This window comes from Hemibagrus wyckioides, linkage group LG06, assembly GCF_019097595.1.
Source record: "Hemibagrus wyckioides isolate EC202008001 linkage group LG06, SWU_Hwy_1.0, whole genome shotgun sequence".
Taxonomy (NCBI): Eukaryota; Metazoa; Chordata; class Actinopteri; order Siluriformes; family Bagridae; genus Hemibagrus; species Hemibagrus wyckioides.
This window is the reverse complement of record NC_080715.1, coordinates 10,942,731-10,966,201: the sequence shown is the minus strand read 5'-3', so window position 1 is coordinate 10,966,201 and position 23,471 is coordinate 10,942,731. Positions and strand designations below refer to the sequence as shown.

General features: G+C 37.9%; 1 protein-coding gene across 4 annotated transcripts; it reads right to left on the bottom strand.

Moving 5' to 3' along the window:
- Positions 1-5,366: 5,366 nt before the first annotated feature.
- Positions 5,367-19,647, bottom strand: LOC131353999 (protein FAM171B-like). 4 transcript variants are annotated; one of them, XM_058391190.1, is made up of 8 exons: positions 19,321-19,647; positions 10,122-10,355; positions 9,698-9,790; positions 9,446-9,604; positions 9,180-9,350; positions 8,383-8,499; positions 8,159-8,306; positions 5,367-7,321 (listed from the first exon to the last, which is right to left on the bottom strand). In XM_058391190.1, the coding sequence occupies exons 1-8, from the start codon at positions 19,505-19,507 to the stop codon at positions 6,133-6,135; spliced, it is 2,298 nt and encodes a 765-aa protein (XP_058247173.1). In that variant the 5' UTR covers positions 19,508-19,647; the 3' UTR covers positions 5,367-6,132. The 4 variants fall into 4 exon arrangements, with proteins under 4 accessions (XP_058247173.1, XP_058247175.1, XP_058247174.1 ...); XM_058391192.1 differs by having other exon boundaries at positions 5,368-7,321; positions 8,159-8,282; positions 19,321-19,646; XM_058391191.1 differs by having other exon boundaries at positions 5,368-7,321; positions 9,446-9,601; positions 19,321-19,646.
- Positions 19,648-23,471: the final 3,824 nt, after the last annotated feature.

The following is a 23,471-nucleotide window of genomic DNA, read 5'->3' as shown; positions in this document are numbered from 1 at the left end:
TCAGTCTCATTAATCATTTTAAACTATTAGTATGTTTTAATAGACTAGATTAACAGTATGCATGACTGTATGGCAGTTTCATGGTGAACAGTCAGCCAGGAGACACGGATGTGTTTATATTATGCCACTCCTAGGAGAGGAATGTACTATGTAGCTTTAAAAATAATGTACACAGAATATTTTATTTTATTGGAAACAAATATGCACTTCCACTCCAAGTTGCTTATTTATTCATGTATTTATTGAATCTTCATAAAAATTTGACTGACCATTTCACATGCTGGCACCAGTTAGAAAAATATAAAACTGTAAAAACATAGTATGATGGTCATAGGTAAACTAAAACAATTTTTATTACTGATTCTCTACACAATATAAATGGCACATCTCTTGACACTATTTTAAGAAAAGGTGATGTATGTGCTCTGTTATTTATGTGCCGCACCATCAATTAGGAAGTATAAAATGTTGATGTATTCATCGATAGAGACTTCGAAGCACTTTGGTACGTCGCTCTGGATAAGGGAATCTGCCAAATGCCATAAATGCAAATATAAAATGCCACACTGAGCCATTAGGCTGTTGTCAAGTCCTCCATGACATCAGCTGTATGTTTATTCAAGGCATCAACTAGATGCCTAGCAGCTGTCCTGCTGTTTGTGTAATCCAGAAGTCTCCTCATCTTGGCTTGGTCTGTCTTCTCAGCTCGCACGTTTGCCGACATTTCACTAGTAAGATGGAGTTCATCAATGATTCTGTCAACGTTTTTTACTTTATCAATTAGTTCACCCCGGTTCTTCCTCAGAAATTCCTGATTGTCTAGAATATATAAAGAGGAGACAGAAGTGGAAAGAGGAAGTTAGTCCAAAAGTTTATGGTATGGAAACATCTCTTCAAAAACTCAACATCACGTGGAATATATAAAAGACAGAGTGGAGTGAAGTGTGGAAGGAAGGGAAGGAGAAATTCATGGTAAAATTACTTAAGACAGAAAGTGCAAGGTATACCAAGCACTTTTTATTCTGTGTCTTGGTCTTTATTGTTCTTAAATGCTTTAAATGATTTCAGTGGATCAGGACTTACCTTTAGTTTTTGGATAACTGTTCAGGGTCCTATCTGTAAAATATAAAAAGGCATGAGGAAAGTAAAATTTTAATTAATGTAAATATGGTGCTGATGAATGAAGATCAAAAATCTTAGAGCTTGTACTTAATGAATACAATATGAATATTGAATATCTTGAGTGATTGGATATATAGATGCAACCTGTTTGAATGATTTTATTCATATAAGCTAATTACTGGCTGCTTAGTCAAATTCATTGTTAGGAAAAAATAGCAAGAGTGACTGAACAAGTCCCTGTAGTACCTAAAAATGATGAGAAATATCTTGAATGTTATATTTATAGTTAAACCAATTGGTGGATGTTATGGTTCAAACATGTATGATCACATGTACGAATGTTTTCTTTTTCTTTTTTTAGTCAGCATACAAAATAGAGTACATAATTTGTATTTTATTTCTTTCAGTATGATGCCATAGTAGCACAAAAATTGTTTATCAGATATCAGAGAGTGCTGTAACTTGTAACAAATGGAAATGGATTTGAGAAAAGATTCGAAACTGTAATTGTTTGCGTATGAGGAGACTTTATTCTATTTATGATTATTTTTAAAAATATATTTACAGTTTATATTTTATTTTTGAGTGGTAGAAAGGGAAGGTATGGTAAAATTCATGGTAACTCTTTTACTGTGTCTTGGTCTTTATTTTTCATTAATGCTTCACATGATTTCAATGGATCAGGAGTTATCTGTATATATTTATATACAATATTACATAAACTATGACCAAAAATACTTAAAGCTTCGTAATTGCAGATGGGTATTAATTTTTATTTCTAAATCGTAAGGTGGCAGTTTCTGTATTAGAAAAGAAAAAGTGATATTATCCATGCCATGTTTATTTGCACTAGCAAACCGGACCTCAGTATCAAGTTCACATGAATAGTGTGAATCTTTTTTAACTGGTATTTTGGTTTTGTTCTGAAGAGAACATTTCATCCAACTGTAATACACAGTATTGCCAAAAGTTTTGGGACATCCGTCCAAATCATTGAATTCAGGGATTGTTTTTCAGGGGTTGGGCTTGGCCCCTTAGTTCCAGTGAAAGGAACTCTTAAAGCTTCAGCATACCAAGACATTTTAGACAATTTCATGCTCCCAACTTTGTGGGAACAGTTTGGGGATGACCCCTTCCTGTTCCAACATGAATAACACCAGTGCACAAATCAAGCTCCATAAAGACATGGATGAGTGAGTTTGGTGTGGAGGAACTTGACCGGCCTGCACAGAGTCCTGACCTCAACCTGGTAGAACACATTTGGAATGAATTAGAGTGGAGGCCTTCTCATCCAACATCACAAATGTGCTTCTAGTGGAATGCTCAAAAATTCCCATAGACACACTCCTAAACCTTGTGTAAAGCCTTCTTCCCAGAAGAAGCTGTTATAGCTGCAAAGGCCGGCCAATTCCATATTAAATTCGTTCCAGTTTTGGCCTGACTCACAGTCTCTGCTCTAATTCATCCCAAAGGTGTTCTATCAGGTTGAGGTCAGGACTCTGTGCAGGTCAGTCAAGTTCCTCCACACCAAACTCGCTCATCCATGTCTTTATGGACCTTGCTTTGTGCGCTGGTGTGTGGTCATGTTGGAACAGGAAGGGGTCATCCCCAAACTGTTCCCACAAAGTTGGGAGCATGAAATTTGTCCAAATTGTCCTGGTATGCTGAATCATTAAGAGTTCCTTTCACTGGAACTAAGGGGCCAAGACCAACTCCTGAATTCAACGATTTGGAGGGGTGTCCCAAAACGTTTGGCAATACAGTGTGTACTGCAGGACAATATGAGAGATGACCGCGTGACTTCCTGGAGAATTGGATTGTCTGCGTTTGAGTGTTTGCTGACCAGGAGATCACTTTAAGTTTACAGCACTGAGTACAGTGTAACAAGTCTGTGTAAATCTCGGTTACCTGAGGTATTTACTGATTTTATCCACTCTCGGAGCTCCGGGTTGCTTTCATTTACATCGTCTTCTTTCAGCAGGTTTAAGAAGTCGACGCATATACGGTCTCCCTTTAGCAACATTAGGTCCAAGAGGTCCATTATTTGTATCCCGGGGTCTGTGGTACCTTTCAGTTTCATGTATTCGTCAATGTTTATCAGCTTCTTAGACTGGACGTGCTGCAAAATGTATTCGTCCACGCGCAGCCATTTAATGAGCTTCACCTTATTACTTGTGATTATGTCCATTCTTCCTGAAGTGGACAAATACAGAAGTCCAAGAATAAACGTGCAAAGGGAAAAAAATCGACCTTCCACTGTACACAACCCAGAATCAGCGAGATTATCACTTTAGGGGTTAAAAACAGAATAACTTTTTTGTTATTCTTTCCTTAGTGCATAAGACATAATGATGACTAAAGAAAGTTATTAATATTACTAGTATTATTATTAAAGTCTGTATATACTTACCCTTTTTGCTGTTTATTATGCCTTTTCCGGGTGTAGTGTGTGCACGGGGCGTTTCCTTTCTCTTTCCATATTTGGTAAAGTTAAAATAAAAACATACCACCAGAGGACGCTGTTTAACGAAATGGCTGAAAGTGAGAAAAATGTAATGCTAAAAGTTTTTGAAGAAGTAATAGTACAAGAAGAAGGTTTTATTATCACCACACATACATTACAGCACACTGGAATTATTTTATTCGCATATTCCAGCTGAGGAAGTTGGGGTCAGAGCGCAGGGGCAGCTATGAGGGCTAAGGGCCTTGCTCAATTGCCCAACAGTAGCAGCTTGGCAGTGCTGGGGCTTGAACCCTGACCTTCTGATTATCAACCCAGAGCCTTTAGTAAAACTGAGTTGATCTTTCAAATTGATAAGTTTAAATAATAATAATAATTACAAATAGTCTATATATTTCGTCCAAGCGCACTCAGCAGAGCCAGTTCTAAACTCAACATCTCGTGGAATACATAAAAGGCAGAGAGGAGTGAAGAGTGGAAGAAAAGGAAAGAGAAATTCATGGTAAAATTACTTAAGACAGAAATTGCAAGGTATACCAAACACTTTTTATTCTGTGTCTTGGTCTTTATTGTTCATTAATGCTTTAAATGTTTTCAGTGGATCAGGAGTTACCTGTAGTTTTCGGATAATTGTTCAGGGTCCTATCTGTAAAATATGAAAAGGCATGAGGGAAATAACATTTAATAAATATGGTGCTGATGGATGAAGTTCAATAATCTTAGAGCTTTAACCTAATGTTTGTTGATGAGCTGTAACACTATGTGACAAATTTTTACTTTTTTCTTGTTCCTGGGAAATAAATGTTATTTCCCCATTCTTTCTAACCCGAATAAAGAGAAAAAACCCACCTTAGCCATGAAAGTTTGGGCAGTTTTTTTTTTTTTTTTTTAGTGAAATTGGCTATTTTTGAGGTTTTTGTTCTCTTAAAAGCCCAAACCCAAACTTCAAGGGGCTTAATGGCTTTTTTTGTTTAATCATTTTCCATCAAGAGTAATTGGAAAATGTCATTCACTACCCACGAACAAAAATCGTGTTACATAATCATTGCAAATGCTCAGTACTATAAGTACTTATATAATATTCTAATGAATATAATTAACTAACTCACTGACTAACTGATTAACTAAGCCTGGATAAAATGGGCGTGTCAAATCAAATATGCCGACTGAAGATCTGATGTGGTGGTGACCCAGGAGTCAAAGGGGATCAGCCGAAAGAACAACAACCACCAGTGGTTTGTGAAGCAGAGCCAGGAGGTTTGTGATTGATTGATTGATTTTTTGTGGGAATCAGCCATTATTAATTCAAGTTCCATGTACTACTGAGGTCTTATTACCTAACTTGATTGGTCAGTTAAACTGAATGGGTTTAATCCAAACAAGTACACATACAAATAACAGCAACCTGGACCCAATATGTTCTGTTAGTGGAAAGCTCAGGAATTAACAAAATTTTAGGAATCCAATTAATAAACAGTTGTGCACTTTTGAACAGTAACCTAACATTCAAAAAATGTTGGTTTATGGTTATGGAGTAAATCTGTGCTAAGATAAATTTATTTTACAATTAAACAAGTCCCTGGTTCATACATAAAAACCCAACAACAGGAATTTCTTCCATAAAAGCATGACAGCAGGTTACTCCCAGACCAAACTGTGAATGTTAAAGCTAATGGTCTAATCAGGGCAAATAGATTCAGCAATTAGTGTAGTTGCAAGTCTACACTAAATGGGGAAATGGGGAAAAAAGAAAAAAAAAAACAGAATTGAACATTTACACAGATTCAGCAGATAGAAACAGTCATAATAGTTTATTTGCATATGGACAACACATGGAAGTTGATAGGAAAGCAGTATAACACAAAATATCACCATATGTGTTAAGCATGCAGTAGGCCTTTCTATGTAGTCGTTGTGTTAGGAGACCTCTTTCTGAAGTAGCAGCTAATCCTTAAGATTGATTTCCACACCAAATGCTTACAAAATGCCTCAAAGTGTGAAAAGGTCTTGGCCTCTGTCATGACCGATCATAAGAAATGAACTAAATGTAACTATAAAACAGTGCACTTGTAATTTCATATAATAGAAGTAAATACTTTTAGCTTTCAGACTGCTTTCAGAGCGAACGGGAACCTGTATAATTAATACAGGCTTTGGATTAAAAAGAAAGAAAGAAAAGCTCAGAAATGTAATAAGCTTCATTCAGCTATGGTGAATTTTACAATGATGCATGGTACAATTTCAGGGTGAAATTATGTGGAGTAGGAGTCTGTGTAAAATAAATTAATAAACAAACAAACACACAAATAAATAAATAAAATAAACGAAGGAACAAATGAACAAACCCATTACAGTGGCAGAAATTAAAAAAAAATTGCAGTGGTAATATGTTTAATGGACAATGAGCCAAAGTTTGAAAATTATAGTTTGTAGTAGTGAATACAGTAGATGATTATTTTATAATAGGTTTGATGAGAATGATGATGATGATGATGATGATGATGATGATGACAATAATAATATTTGTTTTTGGTTTAATAATTGTGCTTTTAGTTTAGCTTCATAAGCGGTCTTTCCTCCCTCAGGTGCCAGGTGCTTTTTGGCTTTTCTCTTGCCTTCTTGAGCCTTTGTACTTGAGGGCTTGGTGCACATTCAGTGCCCTCATATGACATATCTTCAACACATTTCTCCTCTGGCAGGTAGGACACAGTTCTGCTGCTGCTCTGGTGTGTGTTTTCTGGTGTGGAAGCTATGATTGTACCACTCTCACAGCTGCTCAGATCTGCATCCTCGGAATAGTCTGCCTGTGTGTGAGCTGCGTTTCTTTTGGGATAGCTCTGGCTCTGCTTTCGATGCTGCTCGTAGAGGTCAACGCCTGAGTCCAGGCTGGTTTCATGGCTGTCAGTGAGTTGGAGGTGACATTTCTGAAGGTCTACGATGGAGTGGAAGACCTGTGCTGCAGGTTTTCCTTCCAGAGAAACGAACCAGGCTTTTGGATGAGGGAAGGGATTACTTTTGGACAGCTCCAGTAGTGTCCGCTCAGATCTTCCTTGTTGAGTCCCACAGGAAGCGTCTGCGCCTGTAGTTTTGTTCAGGGTGTCTGGGACAGACACAGACTCCAACAAGCAGCCCCATCCTTTTGCTCTGGGCTGTCCATATGGCGTCTCCATAGTTTGAACTTGTTGCTGGACCTCTGAGAGTAGTGCCTTTGCTTGTAATGTTTGCTTGTTAGCTTGTTTTTCTAAGCCATTGTTCTCGACTGCTTTCCTTGGAAGAGTAGCAGACCTGCTTCCTGATGTTTGGTCTGATGAAGTGCTGTGGTGTGGAACCTGAATCAAAGCTACAGACTGGTTGCACAGAACTAAGCTTTCTGGAAACACATTTTCATGCAGAGAGACAGGTATCACAAGCTCACTACTGTTGACATTTTGTGCTGTCTGTAAGGTCTTTGAAGATTCTTGTGCAAGTTTATCTACGTTATCATGGATTCGAATTTCTGCCTGGCCAGTTTTCCCCATGCTCTTATTGAATTTACTTTTCAGCTCAAGCTGATCCCTCTTACTGGCAGATGTGCTTTGAAATGCAGCTGAACGATGCCTGTGTTTGTGAGATGTAGAAGCTTTAAAAGAGATGTCCAACTGCTCGTTGCTGTTGTTTCTACCTGTGGTCTGCTCTTTCTTCTGAACCGATGTTTTTCGGCTGTGGGCTCGATTTCTTTTTTGCTTACAAAGAGATTCTCTAAAGGGGGAAAAATACATACAAACATAAAGCTGAAATCATTAGAGTAAGACTGAAGGGCATGCATACAACTTTAATATACCATTTAAACACTATTTGGGTTCAAATTTGTAATCAGGCATGACATAAGACATGACATAAAGTGTAGTTACTGGTACCACCACAATGGTGATTATTGTTCCATTTACAACACTTTCCTCTTACACCACCATGAACTTTTAAACTATTAAAGTACTACACATCATGCATTTTATCCAGTTTATATTTACATTTGATGTAAAATGTCCACGAAATTAGTAAATTTATTGTTGGACAATAAATAATAATTCATATAGCCTTACTAAAGTTAATAAAGGAAAAAAAATGTAGCTCATCATTTTACTGAGAATCCATGAAGTCCTCTATCCACAAGATGTTCCTGTGCTAGTAAACTTTACCTCTATCTGTTACCAAGCAGTACTACTAAAGACTCCTACCAAAAATGCTAAATAAAGTTGTTCTCAAAAATAGCTTCTCCATGTCAGTCATCTATAAATCCATTTGGGCGGAGCATCCACCATAACAAGTCTATTTATACGTATTAGCTTCAGCACATTAATATAAACATTGCAGCTGGCATTATTGGCAGAGCTAAAATTAATCAACTGTTTCTGGCCAATCAGATGTAAGAATTCAACAGCCCTATGGTACTACGCCTTGGTAGCAAATCAACATTTAACAAACAAATGCTCTATTAGCAGATCAGTCTGGCTTATTTTGCTTTTAGACAAATTAATATACTATCAAATTAAGATGATTTTGCTGTGATGACATCTAATAATTTAATAATAGTCTTACCTACAATAACATGATATAACAGCAAGCAATCCAACAGCAATAATTAAACCTCCTCCTACCACTGGAACAAGAAGGTATGCATTGTATGAAATGAAGTCCAGAGTGCTTTCATGTCCCATGTAACCTACATTTTCAAGAATGACACAATCTGGTTATTTTCGGATGAAATGAACAACTAAAGCCATACACTATAAATCTAACTGTTCTACATGTGCCATTTTTACCAGTGGATGAGGGAAATGGGGCAGCAATCCAGTAATCCAGATGAGGAGCGGTGTAGACCCAAACCAAATGCCTGTTCTCCATTTGAACTGTTCCCAGACCACGATTCACCCATGCACCTGCAAGGACAAAAAGACACGGTCCTAAATCATTGTATTTTAACACTTTACTGTGTTCATATGGGTTCACCTCACCTGCATACTAACAAGCTTTTCAGAACAAACTCGAAGTGAGGCTTATTCCAACAAAGGCAGCTGGAATATGCTTTTACTCTTTATTGGGTTTATGTTTGACATCATGAAAGGCTTATGTAGGTGTAACGTAAACCAACTTTTAAGTAAAGTATTACCATTCACAGCTTTCTAAAACAATCTGCACTTCTGCTTATAGATGAAAATATACAGTCACATAAGGATCTTCTGCCTTCCTTCCTTCCTTCCTTCCTTCCTTCCTTCCATGCTATTCCTTTCTTGCTATCCCTTCCATCTGTCCTTCCTTCCTATCATCCTTCCTCTCATCTCTCTCATCCTTCCTTCCTTCCTTCCTTCCCACCTTCCTTCCTTCCTTCCTTCCTTCCTTTCTTCCTTCCTTCTTTCCCATCTCTCTTCCTTCCTTCCTTCCTTCCTTCCCTCCCACCCTCCCTCGCTCCCTCCCTTCCTCCCTTCTTCCCTTCTTTCTTTCATTCCCACACTCCCAGGCAAATTTCCTTTATTTTTCTGCACAACCCTGGAGCCTTGCATTAGTATTTCTAAGGCAGAACATCATTTACTATCTGTGATCGACTGAAAATAGTACCTACCAATCTTTCTGTCAAACGACCAGGCTGGGACAGTATAGGAGAGCTGCGACTGGCTGCTTTCAGCAAGAGGCAGTGTGATCTGGACAGGGCCTGATATCTGCACATCTATTCCATTATACAAGAGCTGCACACTAACTGCTGCAATTGGGTTTAACTCTACACTCCTATATCCTGCGAATATAAAACATACACACAGATACACATGCTCTAATAACTGTTGACACAGTATTACTTTCACAGCCATGTTAAGGGCAGTTCTATTATACCTGACTTGCTCATAATGATGCCTGTGGTGTTGGGGAAGAAATGTTTCTCTGCAGGAAGTCGAGGGACAGTCAGGTAGGCTGTTAATGAGGAGATGTTGCTGTCTGGTAGGGAGAGCAGCCTCTTTGGAAACTGCACATTTGCAGGAGGCACAGTATCTGCTTATAAACACACGATGTAGAGAGATTATGATGTGTAGCTAGTAAGTAACTTGACCTGTACTGTGTCAGAGTACAGAAGACATAGCTACATACCAGACATTTTGCCTGTTATGACAACTAAATCTTCAAACAGCCAGATATTTCCTGGGTTTTGGTAAAAAAGTGGTAGCATCACAGATGAAAAAACTGAAAAACAGACACACACACACACAAGAAATCTCACTATAGCAGAATCTCACTAGTACAGAAGCTTCCAAAATAAAATTAAGCTGAACTTTGTGGAAGGATTAATGGTGAGAGAGTAGGAAAGTGGTGCCCATTGGCTTTAGGGCACTACTCTTATAGCCAAATATAAGTTATACAACAAGTAATAAGTAATAAAGTGTATTAAAATAAAGTGTATTAGTGTCCTAAAGTGTATTTTTCTGATTATTCTCACAAAAATGATACTACTACATTCACCCCGTTCATGAAATTCACCCGTGGTCACTTTGATATGTGACACGTTTTTACTTACTTGGTATTTTGGTGGTTTTCCACAGCAGTGGTGTTTGGATGTAGCCATCTTTCCTGGCCACCAGCATGAGAGGCCAGCTGTGTGTGTATGGCACCTTGAGCACGGTGACTCCGTCCCTGCTGGTCGTGGTGGAGTTGAAGAGTGTGTAGTTTGCAAACACTTCCACTGTTGCGTGGCTCACGGGCTGGTGGCTGACTGCATTCTTCACCTGGACCCTGAGGGTGAATGTTGACTCTGGAGCAACAGAATCATGATAAGAAATTTATTTATTTATTCATTTTTAACTATTAAACACTTACATAATATACATGCAATAGATATGGTTCTGTTCTTTACCAGTTACCAACACTTGATCTACAAATTCTAGGGATGCTGAAACTTCTAATATCTAATATGTTGCAAGTTGGGATTAAACCGAAGTAGCGAGCCTTAAAAAGTTGATGTATAAATTTTTCTTTAGCCTTCATTATGGCCTAAACCTTTTTTTTTTCTAGTTCTTTCATCCAAGCATGAATAAAATTCCATCCAGTATATAAAGCATTAAGACCACATCAGTATAGCCTTAATACTGCCCTACTTGTGTATCTTTATTCTGTTGTAATCAGCTGTGTTGTTTACTTGGATGTTCTGGGTTGAGTGTGCGTAAAGACGCTCTACAAATGAACCCATTAGCTTTCTAAATGGATTCCAAAGACACCATTCCCTAAACACAAATGGGCCTTGCTATTAGGTTAAAAGCTGAGTTGATGTGAGATCAACAGTAACACTCCAGCGCTGCCTACACCAGCAATTTCACAAAACATCCAAAAATAAACCCATGCTGCTTATTCCTTTATTTTTTTAATGCTCTACTTAGTTCACAAAGAGGAAAAAAAGTCATATTCTGCCCACACAATCAGATAATATTACTTTATTTCATTTCGTACTTTTCCACCAACAACCCCCCCCCCACCTACACACACTCCTGCACCTTCTTTCTTTTGTTACCTCAGAGCTGAAGAAATGTACGACATAAAGTAAATTATCAGTACAACCACATAGGTATTGCTATTTGCTTATGTATGTTGGGTGAATGCAAGAATGACGAGAATTTGTTACTGAATTGTTTAAAGCACAATCTACCACCAACCAGTCATGCCATATTAATAACATTGACATAACATATCTTTGAACTCAATTTCCAGAGAATCCACCCACATGAGATGGGCTTATCTGATCAAAAATGTCAAGCTTGCTGTTTAATATGCATTATTTATGGGAAATGTATGGGTGATGAGGAAGACGAGCGTCACAGTTATGAACATCCCTCTTATGTCTTATATGTATTAATATACACCTTTAAGGTATTTTTTTTTCTTTGCGCTCTGTTATACATGTTAAGCATGTTTACAGAGCTCATGCCATTTCATGGCTAATTTAACCCAATGCAGGGATATAGCAGAGCACTTAAACTAAGCTTGAAGGGTTAGCTTTGTACTTAAGAGCATCTTCTTCATCCAGTAAAATGATTTTAAATCATTCACCTCAAATATGAAAGAAATGCACAGCACATGAGGGATTGAAGAGCAGAATAGAAAAAAATTAGTTGTATCTCAGTCACAGTGTGGAAATAAATGACGCTGAAGCAAATACTGAACTATTAAGCCAACTGTATTTCAAAGGCAGGGTAATCAATTTAGATCATTTAGATGCTATACGATTTCCCACAGAATAATGAATAGCTGTAAATTACTCTTTTAGCTGCACACACAATAGACCTAGAGTTCTAAAAAAAGTGCTTCCCAGAGATCCCAGCCATCTTACTGATGTATGAAATTAATGTAAGTAAAGAAAGAGAATCATTTGTGCCAAATGCTCCAAAAAAGGCCTCAGTATTGACATTAGTATCGATTCTATGTGGATTTTGCACACTACATGGCTTTTATAATGAACCCAAATCGTAAGTAGTTCATCATAGGTGCACTAGTCTCCCATAAGATGTCAGAGGCAGAAAATACATATGATTAATTCATGGAAACTATATCTGTGTATTGAGTGGAAGGCATTTCCCAGTGGACTTCAGCAGCATTTTGGTTCCACATACATTACAAAATGCAAACTCAACATATTTTCACATGGCCAGCATAAAAAAAGCAGCAGAGAAACACTCTGAATGTCAATAAAATGAACAAAAAAACTCAGTTAATGAATCCTGTGAGACTATTAATGGATTACAAAATATGGATGCCATGACAGGGTTTTTAAGGCTGTGTGTGTGTTTGTGTGTGTGTCAGAGGAGTAGGGGCTGCTGGGTACGGTTGCATTGTACAAGCTGCTGGATGATGGCATGCATAGTAATGTTTTGTTATTCAAAATGCTGTTTTGAAGTTAATGCTGCAAATATGAAACCATGGAATCCAATGTTACCACTCTTCACTTGTGTATACCAAGTATAGATGCAATATAAACAGCACTCTAAACCCACTGAGCTGTGTTTCCCTTCAGCTCCTTGCTACACTCACCACCATCTTTAATAGGAACACCTCTACACCTGCTCATTTATGCAGTCATCATGTGGCAGCAGCATAAGTGAAGATGTTCATGAGCTTCAGCTAACGTTCATATCGCACATCATAATGGGGGGAAAAGTGTGATCTCTTTGACTTTAACTGTGTATAGATGTTGTTGCCAGATGGACTGGTTTGAGGATTTTGGATTTATCTCCTGGGATTTTCACAAACAGTCTCTAGAGTTTAGGCAGACTTGTGTGGGAGGAAAAAAACACTAAGTGAGAATCAGTTCTTATGAGTGGAAATGGCTTCTTTTTAAAAGAGGTTAGAGGAAATGGCCAGATTGATTTGAAGTAAAGCAGTAGTTTATGAAATGTTTAAACCAGCTGATCTGGTGCCAACATTTATTGAGCCATTGGTGCTAATGCCACATACGTTATTAAAATAGTGCTTCAAATTCCAGCACCCCATTTTCCCACATCTCTGAGGTCAAGTCTTTGTGTGAATACTTGCATGTTCTTTTATCTCGGCGAGTGATTTATTCCCTTTAATAACTTCTGATGGTATAAAAATCATGTATATAGTGATTCCTGCTTGAGAATGACTGAAGGACATTTCGCTCCAGTGATTTCTTTCGAAGATTGAATGTGCTGTCTGATTATTAGAAAATTAGAATTCTAATTCTAGAACATCCAAAAAAAGAGATCGGTATTAAATTCCAATTTTTCTCCTTAGAAAATAATTTGACACTTCAACTTTAAGGAACCATAAATGTATTTCACTTAAACAATGTCTTTTATTTACTTTTGCTAATGTCATATTGTGTAAGAAACCAAACAAACTCAGTTGCGAAAAAAACAGTCTGTCTGTCGAAAGATGTCCAAGACCTCGCTAGCTACAGAAAGTGTGAGTCCCTCACACAGTGAAAGTCAGGCCTTGACCTTTTTGGAGAGCTGTGCTGTAGTGACATGGACGTGCCTCTGATAACAAGCCAGTTCAGATTTGTAATCCGATTCTGGATGTCTGGATGCTCCTGCGCCAAAGTCAGAATGGAATCTTCAAATGTGACTTTCTTCCTTTTCACTCTTGTGGAAATCGGACGTTAAAATGCTGGGAAATCGCAGGACTTGAAATCACTAAACCTCTATCAGCTTTCCCTCTACATCATCAAAAACTGTATCAGAGAGTGCAAAGATTTAAATAAGAGAGCACTTAAGTCCACTTTATACATCAGACAAGCTTTGCCTTTGCATTAGAGGGTTAATGTTTTCATAAGTAATAGATTTTTACCAGTCATGATCAGCAAGCATGCTCTGTGTTGATATTTCATCTTTAATATGCCATTACTCATACTGAAGATGTAATCAGGCTGACATAAGACATAATAAATTTGCCTTGGGGTAGAATGAAGACAGATTACAATAATCCTACTATATTTTATGGAGCTACAGTAACGATGTGAGTGTCATGCATGGTACATAGCCTTTGTATAAATATGACTTTTCGATTTGTAAGGTGAAATTCCCATGCCGCACATGATTTCAGTCTATCTGTAGGTTATTTCGTAGTTTTTCCTCTTGTGCCTTTCCCCTTAACAGCACCAAATGTGTGTTGTCAGCCTGACGGTGCATCCTGACAGTGCTAAATGCCAGCCTTGTTATCTTAAGCTTCCTAAGATGTATTTCAGTTAGCAGTAAGCCATACTGTTCTTGATGTACTATAGTGGTGCCCGAGAAATGCTTTTTACGTTTAATTGCATTTAAATGGCCTGAGTCCTAAGTGGAAGGTGAATGTATGCTCTTATTAGGTTATCGCAGATCTGCTGCCTGTTTTTTTTTTTTTTTATAAAGCTTTTGTAAGCACTTTTACTTTGTTTCTGATGTGTGTAATGAAATATAGGTTAGCTTTTAGTGACATCTCTTTATCTAGTCCATATGTATAGCATTCTTGTGATTAAGAAAGTCAAAAGGTACCTCATATAGTGACAAGACAAGACAGAGCACATTTTGCTGACTGACGTAAATGCACACATGAATTCGGGTGAAAGGAATGAAGGAATTCTAAAGAAATTTGCCAGAAGCACTAGAACATGAAAGGGCATCCATTTCAAAAAAGGTTTATCTTTTACAACTGGCCTATTTTCATGAGCTACAGATGATACATTGTCCTGACATGTTGAGTTATGCAGTATCCTCAGGCTAACACATTAAATGGATGCTAGGTTCAGCCAAAGTTTTATTAAATATTCATTTATTTGCACATTGTAGGCTTTATAATGCACTATAGTATAATATGATATAGTATGTATATGGGTCAAAGGGGGTCAAAGATTATTTTCAGTGTAGAGATTCCTTGTTTTTACAGAAATCATGTCCTTTATTTAGCTAGAATTGTACACACACCCAGTCATGCTTTACTGCGTAGTGCTTTGCCACATACGGAGTGGTGTTGCTCCTTCCTGCTTTATAAACCCTATCATACTGTAGATCAGGAAATCAATATTCCTAAAGTGCTCTCATATCACTGGAGCCCACCTAAGGAAATAACTAAATCCAGTATAATCCACTCTGAGCTCATCTTCAGTGGAAAAAGATATTCAGTGTAATTCAAGTAAAAAAGAAAAAAGAAAAAAGAGCAATCTAGCATAAATGATATGCTCTTATTTGATCCAGATAAACAGGATGATTTGATCTACCAAACTCTGTACTTTTACGGATTTTTCATGCCACTTCTTTGACAGCAATTTGGCTTAGGATCATTATTCAAGTTTCTATTTGATTTTCTTTCAGTCCAAAATATTTTATTTAAAATTGCATCAAGACTTGCCACCAGATAGAAAACAGAAACTCTTCCAGGATGGATCCTTTCTTTACTGTAAAATTGTTCATGTTCTAGCACAGATCTCCTTTCAAACACCTCAACAGATTTTCATGCTGATGTACACAGGAACAGACTCACACATGACATGAATAAATCATTAACCTCAGTTAGACTGTATCACATTCCCAACACAGTCTTGAACACACACACACACACACAGAGGGTGGAGAGTTCTATGTCAGAGAAGATGAAAGGACACTAATAAGCATGAGTTGGGATTTCTCAAGCACAAATTCTGTTAAGTCACTCTTGCGCTGCTAGAACATGAAAGTTTTTTGTGTTTGGAATTGACAAGACAGTTTTGTACCATCTTCCTGGTTAAAAAAAAAAATCTAAGCAAGACTTTTTATATCATATCAGACCCGACTCTGAATTCACTGACACGGAGGATGTGTTAAAATACTTGTGATTATAATACAGAGAACTGCACTTTATTAGGAACCCCCTGTACACATACACATTCATGCAATTATCTAATTAGCCAATCATGTTGAAGCAGTGCAATGGATGACATCATGCAGATCATGATGAAGTGAGCAGTGTTGGGTAACGTTCAAAACAATGATCATAATGGGGGAAAATGTGATCTCGGAGATTTTGACCATGGCATGATTGTTTTCGATGTAGAACGATTTCTAATTTGCTTTGAATGGTGCAATAAAGAAAAAAAACCATCACACTGTGAACAGCAGTTCTGTGGATTTCTTAACGAGAAAGCGCAGGCTGGTTCGAGCAGACAGAAGTGCTACAGTAACTCAGATATCCATTCTATTCAATTGTGGTGAGCAGAAAAGCACCTCAGGATACACATGTTGAACCTTGAGGTGGATGGGCTACAACAGTAAGAACAGTATGATAATAATAATATAATAATATATAAACTGAGTAATGGGATACCTCATTCAACAACAATGAAGCTGCAAATAATACATGAATACTATTATTACAAGGAGATCCTTGTTGCATTCATTAGATAACCTTGTACCTTACTTATGGTTATATGATAGGGAAGAAGTAGCTCAGTGGTTAAGGCATTGGATTAAATTCGATATAAATGAGATAAATTTCAGTCGCTCTGGCTAACGGCATCTGCCAAATGCCGTAAATGTAAAAATGATACTTATGAATGGTCTGGTTTAATAACCAGTGTACAGTTATTCACCAAATGTTGCTTGGGATATGTGAATACATGAAATTCTCCATGGCTGAAAGTATTTGAATATTTTGGTTATTGATTCGAGCATTTTTGTTTTTATTATCTGGCTAAGGTTGGAATAGGATTACAGCATCAGTCAGCAGTCAAAGTGGCACAATAACATGGGCTTGGAGGACTTGGGTTTAGACCCGTTGTTGTAAAGGATAATGAGAGTTATTTTGAAAGCTTCACTGTACAGCATTGTAAACAACAGCAGATGGAGAGGAGAGCAGGAGGGAAAGATCTGGCAGACTCAAGCTATGCATTGAGCTGTTTCCTGTATGAAAGAACATTCAGCCTTACTGATGCACTGGGCCAAAATCCAGAATGATTACATGACTGTTAGTCATGCAGTATGCAGCATTTATACTGACTTGACTGAACAGACCAAACAATCAGTAGCTTGGCAATGGAATTATCAGTGTTGAACAATGCATGTATGTGAGCAAACTGTTAAACACACACACACACACACACACACACACACCTATTAAAGGTAGATAGGCAGCTGTATTTATCATTTCAAAATGTTTTAAGACTTTAACGTGTTTAATGTATTTAAAAAAAAATTCTTATCTTTTGTCTGTTTTATTGGTACCGTGACTGGACAGGGTGTGCTTAGTGCCCTCCAAATTTGGAATCGACTGAGGATGATGAAATCCATCTTTTTCATGTTTGTTATTCCCGTATCTGTATTTCACTGTGTGGCAGCATTGCAGCGGATAACATCATACAGATACGAGTCAGCAGTTTAGGGTAGCATTCAGACCAATGATCAAAAATGTGATCTCATCAAATGTGATGAGATTTTAACCCTGGCATGTCTGTTTTTGAAGCACAACAATTTCTAATTTCTAAAGAAAAAAACCTTCACACTGTAAGCATCAGTTCTGTGGATTTCTTAATTTCTTAAGGCTCAGGGAAGAATGGCCAGACTGGTTTGAGCTGACAGAAATGCTGCAGTAACTCAGTTTCTTATTTTTTGTCTGTCTTATTTATACTTTGACTGGACATTGTGTGCTTTGTCTCTACAAAGGCATTTTGGGATCGTTCAAGGATGATGAAATGATTAATCCACCTTTCTCATGTTCGTTATTCCTGTATCTGTATTTCACAGTATTCTTCATCACTGCTTGATGATGCCATGTTACTGATGTGTCAGCAACATTAGCTGAAATGTATTAAAGGTAAACGAAACAGCTAGGGTGTGCAGAAGTAATGTTTAACTAAATGAGCAGAAGCGAGTATGAGACGGTTGCAGGAAGATCAACTAGGGAAGCCATTATCTGGATCAGGTGAAAGTACACAGAAATGCAATCACTGATCAAAACTGTTAAACTTTTAGTTACTGTGAAGATCGTCATTTTCAGACACTCTTTGAAGAAATGCAGCAAGTTTCCAATGGAAGCTTCCATTATAGAGCAAACAAATAAAGATACTTTTACCACTCGGGGACCAGATTAGATAAGAGCAGTCTGGTTTTACATTTAGCACCACATTTCTCCACAAACAGTGCAAAGCCTGATAAGTTGGTGTTGGTTGCAGAACTTCCACTGGTAACACAGTAGGCAAGTATTAAAGATTTGAAGTTGATGCAAAGCAAAAGGATTGCATTGCATACAACAGCAATAAGTTATTACATTGTATGTAAAATATAGATATCTGCAATTAAAGTATTTTTGTTTTAAATCTGTGTGTGTGTTTTAGCAAGATGTTTAAAATTGTTTGCAAGTATCCAAGTGTGTATTTAGAAATAAGAAAGGATCACAGTATCCGGCTCATATTGGCCTGAAACCGTGGATCAGTATCAAGTAATCCAATCTAAGATGATACTTATTATAGAATAATATCAGGATAATACAGTCTGGTCTACTAAAGTATTATATTCCATGTGACGAGAACTGACATAACACAGATCTCAGACAAAAATTGCCCTAAAACCCACCAATATTTAGCATACCGTAGCAGGTAAATTCTGCAGCTAATTGGCTAATTTATTGGTTAGTTCACTTGATTTGTCAGTTTAGGTTCAGTATCTAGTATCCTCCAATGCCCAGAGCTCTTAATATGTTAAGCACATTATTAGTGCTTCCCTAAGAGCAAGATGAGTTTCCACTGAAATCCACTGAGTACCATTCTGCTGTTCTAAATAATGTGTGTGTGTGTGTGTGTGTCTGTGTGTGTGTATGTCTGTGCACGCGTGTATGTGGGTGTGTATGTGGGTGTGTTGGGGGTCACTGAAGGAATATTGGTCCCATTGGAGGCTGTAACACAAAATTCCTGTTCATCATGAAAGAGCTTATAATATATAACACACACACACACACCTAATGCATAGATTAGATTTCTAGCACAATACTGCTGTGTAGAATTTTTTGAATAACGAAGGGTAAAATATAAAAGCTGTGTGTATTGAGAGAGCAGGTCAAAAGTGGATGAGTAATGGATATTAGATACCTAGTGTAACCAATAACTGACATCTTTTTTCATCCTGAGAGTCTCTTATTTAGAGTAATGCACTTGGACATGAAGTTAAAAGTCATCTGAGAAACCAAGAAACAACCTGGTATCAGTAAGCAACCATGACACTCCCTGGTAAAATTGTAACACACAGTAAGAGACATGCAATACCTACCTTTCTGGCCAGTGAGCCCTTCATCCTGATGGTTCTGGTTGCTGTGACGGTATGCCAGTTGGTCCTGAGTGCTTTTGGTAAGGGTGAGGCTGGCAAGTGCTGAGCCTTTAAAGCCAGCCGTGACTCTACCATCCTTACTGATTATGAACAATGTCAGCAAAAACAAAAGCACGATTAGCTTGTCCATGGCAGAAGAAAAGGGAAAAGGGAGACATAGTTGTGAGAGGAGTGCTATAACAGCAGATAGCAGTCCATTCCTGATTCCTCCATTTGGATGTAATGGAGTGTATGTGAAAGCTGAGTAAACATGGTTTGGTGTGTAAATGCATGCTGCTGGAATCTATTCGCTGAGGGAGGGAGGGATTGTGGGATCCATGGCATTTTAGGATTCCATCTGCTGGTTCAACCTTGCAACTACGACTTGTACAGTTTCAAGCTCAATGGTGATTACAGTTTCACTGTCATTCAAATAAGCTTTGATTATTTTTGCTTATAAAAGCTTGTAATTTTGTATTGTACCAAATGCTTTTGGACCACACCAGTAATAATAATGATAATATGAGCAATAACAACGGCAAAACGTTAAAACAGCATGAATAACAATAAAAATAAGTAATATTAACAAACCCCTGCCATCCATCCAACCAACTGACCAACCCACCCTATTTTCTTAATTGTCTGTTAAATTTAATATAAATCTTTACATACTGTGCTAAATTAATTATTTTAATATCATCACGTTTGAAATATAGAAAAATACAGTGCAGTAAATGTAATGTTAGTTTAGCCAAGAATCCTGAATAGGAATAGGCAGCAATTACTGCATTTAAAATGTACATAGGGCTGTTGAATACACAGTAATGCTGACTACAAGACCCCAAGCCTCGGCAATAAATACATACAGCTGGGTGACAAGTTAATGTAAAGTACATTAAACTGCCAGAACAACTTTAAAATACATTGATAGATTCAACAAAAGGAATTGTACTAGTGCAATAAACATCATTTTTTCGAAAGGATATTCCCTCAGATGGTGTTTTATGTTGGAGAGCGCTGTCTAAAACCACTCCAAAATCTCCCAATTCAACTGGCTGTCCTGTCGGGTTGAGATTTAGTGACTCTGAAGGTCAATGAATATGATTGAAATAATTTTTCTCCTAAAACATTCAGTATACCCTCATGCCCTATGGTTGGTGGTGGAGTTATCCTGGAAGAGATCACTCTGGATATGTTTCATTATAGAACAAAGGTGATCAGTCACACAGTACAATTCCTACTGTTGAATTAAGACCCAGAGTGTTGATTTAACACTTTCAGAGTTTATTTGTGTCCAGTTCGACATATATAAACACTGCAAACTGTTAATATACTATATAAATACTCTGCAATGGTAAGAATTGCAGTGTGCATTAGCAATAATATAACCTTATAATATTAAGCTTATTATAGTATATTAACTGCAGGTATTTCATATGAAAAGCTTCCAATTACCACGTTTTGCCTTATTATGAGTTAATATTACAGTGCACTTTGAATGTGTTTGCTCTGTCCAGAAAGCAAAGACGTAACAAAGAGTTTTAACAGTAAACAGATATGATTCATTACTATTAAAAAGAGTAACTGTAAAAGAATGTGATAAAGACAATTAAAATGCTGAAAATAAAAATGAACAAACAGGCATAGTACAAGAAGAATTTATAGTTCTGCATGAATGAAGCAGAGGCATGTGCTTCTAAATACATGTATGTATCTGATTACCAGTGCAAAAGCAGCCCTGAATGGTTGGTCATCTCTCTGAATATTATATAATATAATTATACAACATCTTGGGAATTTAATGATCTCTTGAATTCTTGGTTAAAAATGAAAAGTGTAGAGACAGAAAAGTGTAATATTCGTAAAAGTATTAAAGTATAACTAAATAAAGATTCCAGATCACCCAAGGTTCATACACAGATTATGGCACATACCAACTCTTGCAAAAATGAAGACATTTCAAGTAATAAGTGCTAAATATATCACTGACCAATATGCAACACTACACACAGCCACTAGAGAGAAGCATTGTAACGTTCACGTTCCAGCTGCCTCCGAACCTGTTTCTGAGTTAAGCTGAACTCAGTTGTTGTGTGATTTATTACAAGCGGGTTGCGCAGTGGCTAAATCAGCAGCACATATATCAACCATTCAGCTGTTTCTTGGGTTCTTTATAAAGAGATGAACCAGCAGAATAAAACCCCAACAGCACACTAGCTCAAGGAGACAGGGGGCCTGCAATGTTTCGGAAGTATTTTTCCTTGTTTGCTGCACCTGCAAAAAAATGCACACTGACACAACCAGACTTAGAAAAATGCCTCTTTAAAAAATTCTAGACCATGAAAAGGAGACTTGGCAGCGGCTCTGTAACACAATGCAAAAAAAAAAAAAGATATGTGACAGCAGTGTAAATGTATCATCCGGTATTATAGCTATATATCAGTGTAATTTCATGCTTCATTTAGACAAATTGTAGAACCACTCACCAAGCAAGTAGCTTGCTGTAGATTTTAGATTACACAGTGGGAAAATGAACGGGTCTACAATGCACTAAATCAAGAAGAGGAGGGGAAAAAATCAGCAGTTTGAGAAGAACTGTGCTGCAGATAATCATTTCTGGGAAAATGATAACAACTGACAATTCAGAAATGAAAAAATTAGTTACCTAATTACCGTAGTCAGATGTGTTCAGCATGGCAGCAAATTCTTTTGAATTCAAATCATTTAACAAAGTATGGCAGAACCATGTCACAGCAGTCTGAATACATTTCAGTAAACGATGAGTTGAACTTATGTTAAGGAACAGTGGGTATCTTGTCACTTCACAGCGTGTTTGAACCTGGGTTTTGCACGTTCTTTACATGTCCATGTGGGTTTCCTCAGGGTCTCTGGTTCCCTCACATCTCTGGTTCCCTAAAAAAAACTTGCATATACACTACTCAAAAAGTTAAGGATATTTGGGTTTTGGGTGAAATTTATGGAAAATGTAAAAAGTTCATGCTACAGTGATATTATATCATGAAAGTAGAGCATTTAAGTAGAAGCATGCAATGGTGATTTCCTCATCTCAAACAATTTATTGAAACAAAAGCCAGCAACAGTGGTGGGAATACCACAACAAAAAATGTCAAGGTCTCAGTAATTTGTCATGTGCCCTTGACCATCAATTACAGCTTGACAACGACGTCTCATGCTGTTCACGAGTCCACTTATTGTCTGCTGAGGCATGGCATTCCACTCTTCTTGAAGGGCGGCCCTCAGGTCATTGAGGTTCTGGGGTGCAGGGTTACGAGCCTCTACATGGCGACTCAGCTGATCCCATAGGTTTTCTATGGGATTCAGGTCTGGAGAAAGTGCAGGCCACTCCATTTGAGGTACCCCAGCCTCCAGCAGCCGTTTCCTAATGATGCGACCTCGATGAGCTGGAGCATTGTCGTCCATGAAGATGAAATTAGGCCTGTGTTGTTCATGCAGGGGCACAATGACTGGATTAATGATGTTATTCAGGTAGTATTGGCTTGTCACTGTACCATTCACAAGATGCAGGGCAGTTCTGTATTGAGTCGACACACCTGCCCAGACTGTAACACCAACACAACAGTGGCTGATGCATAGCACTCTCCTTGACGTCTCCAACATCATTGGCGGCCATCATTTCTGCTCAACATGAATCGACTTTCATCAGAGAACAGCACTGAGGCCCACTGGTCCCTCGTCCAGTGTATATGCTCCCTGGCCCGACGCCTGTGCCTGGTGGTGTGGTCAGGTACCCTTGCAGGTCGTCTAGCACTCAGACCATGCTGATGTAAACGATTTCGAATGGTCTGACGTGACACTTGGGTGCCTCTCACCTCCCTTAAATGTGCCTTTAGTTGAGTGGCATTCATCATCCGGTTCCGCAGGGCACTGTTCACAATGAAGCGGTCATCAACGTGGGATGTGGCCAAAGGACGTCCACTTCTATGCCTTTCTGTGATTCTTCCAGTCTCTCTGTATCTCTGTCGCAACCTGCTGATGACACTCTGTGACACTCTAAGCTCAGTGGCCACTTCCCTCTGAGAACATCCTGTTTGAAGCCTCGCAATGGCAAGGTACTGTTGATCAATTGTTAGGTG

Coding starts and splice junctions, on each gene's coding strand:
- LOC131353999 (XM_058391190.1), bottom strand. CDS start 19,507: ATGGACAAGCTAATCGTGCTTTTGTTTTTGCTGACATTGTTCATAATC. Junction 9,791..10,121: donor GAAAACCACCAAAATACCAA/GTAAGTAAAAAC, acceptor TCTGTTTTTCAG/TTTTTTCATCTGTGATGCTA. Junction 9,351..9,445: donor CATCATTATGAGCAAGTCAG/GTATAATAGAAC, acceptor TTATATTCGCAG/GATATAGGAGTGTAGAGTTA.